The following is a 9,108-nucleotide window of genomic DNA, read 5'->3' as shown; positions in this document are numbered from 1 at the left end:
TTATTTAGGGTTGCAACAATCAAATATTTTCCTTTTTAAACATTCTATCAAACATTACCTCATATGTTCAAATATTCTAGAAGAATAAGGGAAGATGTGTTTTAATGATTAAATACATTTTATTGTTGCTTATTAATTTATTTATCATCATTTTTATTATTTAATTCTTCATTAATGAAAACTGAACTTAAGTTATATGGTAATATAAGGTATAAGGTAATGGGAAAGGTTCACTGACCAACAGTAACAATAAAAACATAAAACGCTATTCTGGGGGATCCTGCACAATCTGGAGTCCCTGGGCTGGTTGCTGAAACTGCGTGAATGTATTAGTGAAAAGCAGCGTAGCAGAGCAGAGAAAACAGTGCCTTTTTAACCGCACAGTGTCAAAAACTTACAGCTTTTTGGTAAACACATGTTTTAGATTCTACATGATCTACAAGCTGTCGTATATTCATGAAAACAAATGAAGCAGAATGCAAACTAGGAAAGCGTTAGATATTGTGTGTGTAATTCTAAGTTGGAAAACGGTCATGAACTGTGACTGCTCCTGCAGGGATACAGACCAAGTTTTTCAGAATGCTCCTAGAACTGTCCAGAAAAATATTGTCAGCCATCTAAAACCAAAAACTGACTGTCTAATATATTAAACTGCTTCATTTACATCAAATTTTCTTTGTTTCTTTGTTTATACTACCATGTTATGGATTCTCAATAATGTCAAATATCAGATTGCAATACACAGAAAACATGCACAGCACACATGCAAATATATAAAACACACAATGCATATAAACACTTGTATTGTGAATATATTTGTGTGTACAGTATATAGGAGGGTATGTGTATTACAAGCTCTGTAACTAAATAGGGAGTATTTAAAAACACCACTTTAGTGTAATGTTAATGTAATTCTTCAAAAGCAAATGTCAGGACATTCAGACTGTGTTCAGGTTTGTTACAATAACTCCATTAACTCTAAAAACTATTGTATATTAATACCGGAATGTTGCTGCTCTTCAGAAATCGTGATGTATTGGAATGGACCCTAGAGTTAGCTAGTAAACAGTAATTATAAAGAATGAAAATATAGAAAGATCATCTCTGTACCCTGGAATATACTTGGGGTCTAAAAGGATTAAATGCTCAGGAGCTATGAAATCATTGGCAAATTACTGTTAAATAGTCTTGAATGATCGGTACTACCCAAATTGACACGATTTTAGAAAGTGTCATAAGTAAGAAAATCTTACTTAAAAGTCTGTTGCAGGCTTCAAGTGTCCATGCTTAAGGTAGCGCATGCTAAACACCATGAACGGACACAACTGTTAGTTTGATGCTGATGATCAACAGGAATTCCCACTGACAAAACGGTTTACGCATCATCCCGTGTGAGATTTTTATTCGTAACAATAATAATCCTACAACTACACTGATTTTTATTCAATATTTCACAAGCTTGCTGGGAAAAAGCGTCACAGCATCTTTGCAGATGGAGGAAGAGGGAAAAGGGGTGCAAGAGCCTGCCATCCTGGTCTTCTGCATAAACGAGATCGGAGGTCCCTCACAGTTGTTAACCCTGAGTAAAAGTGTATTCTCTTCAGACTTCCAAAGTTTTCATTCTCTCTTTTCACTAATGCAAGAGCTCGCTACAAAGTATGATCGATGTGAGCGCGCCTTTAGCATTTAAATGCCATACAGGACTTAGCAGATAACCCAGTGCTTTTGAGAAGCAAAGGAAAGTCTTTGAACTGGACACCAGAATCAATCAACAGTAGATGAAATCTCAGCCCATTGATCTTCTTAAGAGCTTTCGGCGACCTAGATGAATAAAATGGCAGCCGTGCTCCACAGCGTGAAACTGTACAATTGATCAAAGCAATGGCCCGAACTGAGCAGACAGGCCACCTTCTGTGCTGTTTAGACTTCCCTATTATGCTGGAATTAGCCCTTTTCTCTTTGCCACAATAAAGGCCGTAAGGCTGTTCTCTTGAAACCAATAGTGTCGGAAAGTGTAAGAATTTAAGGCTCCACAGAGGACACTGAAGAAAGTGCACCGTACAAATGTATTGACCGTTCTTCTGTCCAGCTACTCCCTTTGTGAGGTGCCGGAGTCACACCAGCAGCTAACACTCAAAATTCTCCCAGACAGGTGAACCTGACAGGCAGCAAAAAGACTCCACAATAACACCTGCTTCAGATAATACAATGGCATCTACTGTCAAGGCTTTTGAAACTGTGTCGCTTGGGTAGTAAGTGACCCTCACCTCACTTCCCCCCCTTCTCTCGCATCCTTCCTGCTCTCATATTTCCAGAAGCTCTGCACTGCCTGGGTTTAGGGTCAAAATTTAAAAATAGTTATGCTCAGGGACAGCTGTTGAACTAGAGCCTAAAAATAACCTGTCATCTGTTGCACCACTAAAACAAAAGACAGCCAGTGTGAGTTTAATGATTGGGGGGAAGCAACCTCACTAATCTGCTGCAAGGATAAAAGGGGAGAAAAAGGACAGTCAAAGTTTAGCAGGACACCGAGCTTACAGTTTACTTCAATCCTATTCGACACAGCAACAGTAAGCTCACTCTACCAAGGCAAATGAATCCTGCCACAGAGTATTCCGCCTGAATAAACATACAAATACAATATATTCATGCTATCAAACGAATTACTTCAATATCAAAGACCACTGAAAAATGCTGATACTATGATTATAAAAAAGATAATATTAAATTATGATACCTAAGTAGCTAAACTTGGTGACTACAATTAACAATGCTGGTGAATGGCTAAATGACAGCGTAAGTAGACAATACAGGCACACTTCGTTTGAAGTGTGAACTAAATTGCTACACAGCCAGAACTCATGTCGATACTGTGCCTTACTTTGAAGTAATGTGCTATATGTATCACCATTTTTTCCACCAATATGATAAATTCAGCAAATAATCCGTAATTGTGAGTTAAAATGTGCAGAATTGTGTTCTCTGTAGATTCGCTTTTGCCGTTTAATTTTTTTTGCTATTCAGTGTTGACCTGAGGGGGATGGGTTCCCCTTCTGAGTCTCGGTTCCCCTTAAAGTTTCTTCCTCTTGCTCTTAGGGAGTTTTTCCCTCTGCTGCTCAATGGGGCTTAGACCAAGATTTTCTGTAAAGCTGCTTTGTCACAGTGGTGTTTTTTCTCTCTTATTACAATACTGTGATAATGTCATAATGAAAAATTGTAATTATCATGATATCAATTTTAATACAGCATATGCCCAGCCAGAAGTTAGTAACAATGATCAATACATCATTGGCTGTTTTTACATGCAAAAATTTTCGCTGATCCGATTGAATACATTCCGATTACAGCGTAAGACTGAGGAGTTTATATGCTCTCTACTCAACAACCTTATGGAAAACCTCTGTTTACATGCACACTACAATAATCAGATCCAAAAAGACATGCATGTGTAGAGAACCACTTAGTGTAAACGTTACCATGACAGCAAGCATCAGGTGAGGTCCAGTCAGTGTGTGAAGTTTTCAGTTTTTAATTACTTTAAAATTATAGCAGACTCATATGTACTTCACATGTACTTATTAAGGCAGCAGCAAGAGAATTATGCCATGTTCTGAAACACATGCTGGATGCCTGTCCCACTGCAGTCTTTTAAAGCTCAAAGCATAATCTTATTATTAGGCTGCATGTAAACAGGGCTACTGTCAATGAGCAGGAGAGCCTGAGTAGAGGAGGGTGACCAGACCAATGAAAGTCATGTCATTTAAAAGAAAAAAGGAAAAGGAGAAGCCTTTAAGTACAGTGGACAACACTTCAGACAGAAGATAAACACATCCAGAACAGATCCATGCTAGGATTACAGTCATGTTATGGTGACACTGTTGAACATTTTATCTTTCCTTTTTGTTTACTAAAGCCTCATGATGGACATCAGCCTTGCTCCCTTTGGGGCTCCATATGAGCTTCTGCAGCACAGCAAACAGAGTGTAACAAAGAGATCAGCCTACAATAGAGCCCTATGGACAGCAGAGCACAGGCAGAGCACAGGCAGAGCACAGGCAGAGCACAGGCAGAGCACAGGCAGAGGCCTACAGACACTAGTTGCATTCTAGAGCAAGGGCAAATAGCAGGGTGGGACAACTATAAAGAAAAATCTTAGCCGATTTTAGCTGTGACTGGTACGGGGAGTTCAGGCCAACTGTAAAAGTTCACAGGAACAACAAAGCATGCAGAGCAGCATTAGGTCACATTTTCCATTCTGAAGATATCATCAGTTATGAGCCAGTTCAAATTAAGTTACTGATGTCCAAATAAATCACACTCTGCGTGTAAAAAGACAGATATTACAGTTATTGCTGATGATAACAAAAGCACGGCATAATTCACTATGAATCTATTTCCCACTTGTAGCCAGCAGAGTTCTGTTTGAAGTGTGGATTCTAACTTACAACTGACACCACATCTGCGAATAGGTAAAGTGGTTTGGTTAGATATTTCATTATGATTAGAATTCAGTGAAACTTGTTATTAATAAAGTCTGTTCCTGTGGTAAAATACATGAAAAGTAATTTTGACTTGGAAACAGACCCATTGCAAGTGCAGATTTGAAGCTGTTGATACAAAATGTAAATTGACTGTAAATGCAATAAAATTATGTAACTATTATTAATAATGTAAATGCACAATAACACATAGCACAGCAGAACGACAGTAATAATTCCACAGTTCTAAGCGTTAGTCTCTGGTCATATTTTGTAGTCATCTTCTACTATTCCACGTTTACCACTTATTCAGTCCTATTGTTTTTTTAATCACTGGGCTTTATTTTTTTCTGTTTTATTTAGTTTTCCTTCCACTTCCTCTCAGCGATTAAAAACAATCATAAATTAACTCAAAAAAGAAAAACATTGTGTGTCTCTTTAAAGACAAAAGAGACAGAAAACAAGACTTACAACAGCCCCCTCTCACAGACAAGGAGCTACTATACTCATAAAACTAAACCATGAATATAATTTACTACTCAATACTCTTGTTTATGGATGTGTGTGATAGGAGTTCGCAGAAAACCAATACAAAACCAAACTCAGAATGGCTGAGGTAATTACTTGCCCTTCTCGTTCTGCAGTACACTCCTATATCAAACTAACAGCATAACCAAAAAAAAAGGTAATTACCAATTCCAATCATGTTTAGTTACATTGTAATTCATTTCTTTCCTGGAAAACATAAAGACAATACCTTTCATAAACAGGCACGCTTCAGATTTTTCTGAACAACAAAACTAAATAATTAAGAAACCTCCATGCTTCATTGTCAGGCATAATAATGATTGTCCTGTAGAGACTGCACGTGTATTCGATTAGCCACTAAATAATTGAGGAGGACACTGTACTGCATGCATTCACATGGGTTACAAAAGCCTTTGTGTGGCAAAGCTATGCGCAAAGAAAGGCTTCAATCTTCTGACCACAGACTGGTCAGTTTTGCTAATTAAAGACACAACTGCACAGTGAAGCAGAAAAGTCTAAATGTCCACAAGGGATGAATATATGACAGTAGACTAAAGGACCAAATGCTTAAAAATGATCGCATACACTTAAGGGCCATCCAGGGCACTGATGCTTTTACACTGCCTCAAGATGATGAAAACGATGTAATATATCGCACCTGTTGGACTGGTTTCATTGTGAAACAGGTGGGATTTAACGTCACAATTCTTTCCTAGTCAAACAGGTAGGATTTTACATCATGTTTATGTTTCAGAGTTACAATGGTGAAGAAATGAGACTCCAGTTAGGTTTTAAAACGTCATGTCTAGTTGGCTGATTGGCTGGCTGGCTGGATCTGTGCAGGAAACAAGAAAGGGGCAAAGTTTGTGCTAAAATGTCGACATGTGGGGAGTCCCAAGCACAAGAGCAAAAGGGGCTTAAGTATGTATATGATATAAACAAGGTATAACAATTTGATTGAACTTCCAAATGTGATAAATGTGAATGAATCAAATTAAATGAACAAGCTGATCGTTCTAATTAAACAAAGCCAACACTTTGCTTATATCCATGACAGTGAGAACACATTCATTAACGGATGAAATGGTCCAATGTGTTATACTCTGAATAAACGTTGCTTAAGTACCACTCAAACTGGTTGTGCTTCAGACCCCTTCCCGGTTGTGGATGAATCTGATGATGCAAGCACCTTGCAAGAGTATTCAAAGAAAATTCAGCCAAAATACATAACTTTGCATCTAAACATCACGCCGGATTCCCTCGAGTCTGTGCCTGTGACGCTAATACGTAAAGATGCATGACACTGTGTGAAAAACTCCAGCATTAAGTATGAAGGAACTCCAAGAAGCATAATCTAATGACAACGCAAATGATACTTTGCATTTGTTCGATGCTATGTAGACGGTTAGGGTAAACAATATGATTAAACATTACGATTACATGTTCAGACATGCTCTTTACTTGTGAACAGTGAAACAACACCATGCTAGCCAACATAGGCATCTGTTAGTGACATAAGCATTTTCTGTCAAGCTGTTCAATAATGTTGTGATAGTGGCATTTCAAAATATGCATTGGCACACTTTACTTGTCTCAAAGGAAACACAAGCTGGTCTTTACCTTCCCATCTTAGCAGCACTGAGAGACCTAACTAGTGGATGGTAACTGGCCACAACTAAGGGGGGGGGGAGGACTATTTAAAAATCCAGAAATATAATGTACAGTTTTGTCCTGATGTTTTAAGCAACTAAGAAATTATTTTTTAAAATTTATTGGACAGTGAACTGTTTATTTCCACAGAAAAACACTAATATTAGACAAAAGACAAATAACATCATTACAGTAAGCAATGGTTTTATATGCGTCAATGTGTTAGTTTAACCATTCCCATACCCCTCCTCAAAGAAGCCCAGTATTATTTGTGGATTCCCCCTCAACTCCTGGTTTGGTCAATCACTGTCTCATTTGGTTAAATGCAAGTGTGCTAGTTAAAACATTTAACAAATCTGTGTGATGGATGTGTGCATCCAGGAGACACTTGGAACCAAATTTTGTTCTTCTAACTAGCTCACAAAATATCAACTATCCATCCATCCATCCATTTTCTAAGCCGCTTCTCCCTCAGGATCCCCCGTGACAAAATATCAACTACTTTTTTAAAAAGATATATGGTGTTCTCACAGACATGCAGGCAAAAACATTTATTGCCAAGATAAACATTGCCCTTAGCTACTTAAGACTTTATCAGAGTATTGTAAATACAAAAAAAAGAAAAAAAGAAATGTGTGTATAAAATGCAGTATCATTATTCCTCTGGGCCAGAGGAGTGGGACATTAATGATGGACAAGACCCACACATGACATTCTGTACTGGGTCACTGACCCCCCCCATGACTGGACCAGACAGCTCAGTTTAGAGCAGAGGGTTTAACAGAGCTGTCTATCATTATGAGCGCTCATGAAAGAAGCTAAGCCCCAGAGGAAAGGCCAATGCATTTGAACCCCGCCAAGTCTGAGAACAATCTAAAGAAGGAGGCACAGACAGACTGAATAACTCTGTGTTAATAAGTAGACCTTATTAATCTTTCATCAGAACACAATTACTTATTCAAGCACGTGTTTAAGAGGAGAAGACAAAGGGTAAAATAAAACAGGAAGGCCATTTTTCAGATACTGTGGAAAATGCAGAGTGGAAAGCTTAGCTTACAGTGTGACCTCAGTTTTGCCTTTGTCTGTGAAAACACAGTTGAGCTGAATGCAAAAAACAAACATAGCATGTGCCTAACAGCATAATTTCTTTTTTCGTTAACATGTGCTAAGAGGCTTATCGGAATGAAGAGATAAAAAAGCTAAAACAATGCATTTTATGTGGAAATTGCGTGCCTGCCTTCTTCCATTTCCAGGCACGCCGGACTGTGTGTGTGTGTGTGTTGGAGGGATGGGTTGGGGCAGGTAAACGGCGTGAGGAGATCAGCACATCCATCACTGTCGCCTAGCAGAGTTAAAGCAGAGCAGGAAATCACACCAGCCTCAGCTACTGCACCTCTATACACACTTCAAGGGCATGTGTGGCACTACCTCTACAGTGAGGAGGGAGAGAGAAGACTTGAGAGATTATGCACTAACGTCCCTCTCTTGTCCATCTCTCTCACTGCTGTGCACCTGTACTCTTGACTTTTAGAGGGGAGTAAGATGGAAGAGAGAATGAGACAGAAAGAAGGAAAAAACAATGATGGACAAACAGATATAGAGATAGACAGAGGTGGGAAAGAAAGAGAAGAGAGACCAAGAAAGTGAGAAATATGTTTGTGTGCTTTACTTCTACACTCACCAGAAACACCCTGTAGGCGTCTTTGCGGCTGACAGGCCCCCAGCATGGATCGGTGTCATTATACTTTACACCCCCTGCACTGCACGAGTGATTTCCACTGTAAGAGCACAGAGACACATATTAACACATTATTATTATTTATTATTATTATTATTATTATTATGTAACTCAACATATTAAATGTCATCAAAACAAACAGATAACAAAACATCAAAAGGTTACTAAGCAGGTCATCAGAAAAAGTTAGCCAGATGTAATTAGGGCTGGGCAATGACTACATTCATCATTTCCGTGATAAATTACATCATAATGACGGCTTATTTCCTTACAAAGAGAGCATAATTAATCAGGTTGAAAATAAGCTGGAGGTCTGTTCAAATGTACAGTATGAGCCACCAAAGAAAAAGATTTCTAAAATTGCACATGTATGTCTGGAGAAAGTATTTAGAAGTCTTTAGAAAGCATTGAACTACAGCTCAAGATAAATAGATAGAACTTTATTCCCGGAAGGAAATTGCTCAACCACCCAATCAAAAGACTCTGAAAAGACAAACTCTACACATGAGATTTGCAGATGCGTTAGCCTCAGATGTGATCCCTGCTGTCACTGCTGTGAAAGAAACGATGAGCAAAACTATAAATCATAATGTTACTTTACTTACAGAAGCTTTTTTCTGACAAACCTCACTCTTCTCCACTGCAGCACTACTTGGTCAAAGGTACTAGATGTGACAGTTAGCTAATGCACTTCATTTAAAATCAGCTAGCTTT

General features: G+C 38.4%; 1 protein-coding gene across 3 annotated transcripts in view; it reads right to left on the bottom strand.

Moving 5' to 3' along the window:
• The window catches only part of tmem104 (transmembrane protein 104), an 86,217-nt gene that overhangs the window by 49,622 nt on the left and 27,487 nt on the right, over positions 1–9,108 (bottom strand). For all 3 annotated transcript variants that reach the window (XM_017705896.2, XM_017705894.2, XM_017705895.1), the window contains exon 8: positions 8,338–8,434. In XM_017705896.2, coding sequence (XP_017561385.1) covers positions 8,338–8,434 — 97 coding nt within the window. The remainder of the gene's footprint in view (positions 1–8,337; positions 8,435–9,108) is intronic.

The sequence above is a fragment of the Pygocentrus nattereri genome, chromosome 14 (assembly GCF_015220715.1).
Source record: "Pygocentrus nattereri isolate fPygNat1 chromosome 14, fPygNat1.pri, whole genome shotgun sequence".
NCBI lineage: Eukaryota > Metazoa > Chordata > Actinopteri > Characiformes > Serrasalmidae > Pygocentrus > Pygocentrus nattereri.
Note: the sequence above shows the minus strand (reverse complement) of the source record. Positions and strands in the feature narration are given on the sequence as shown.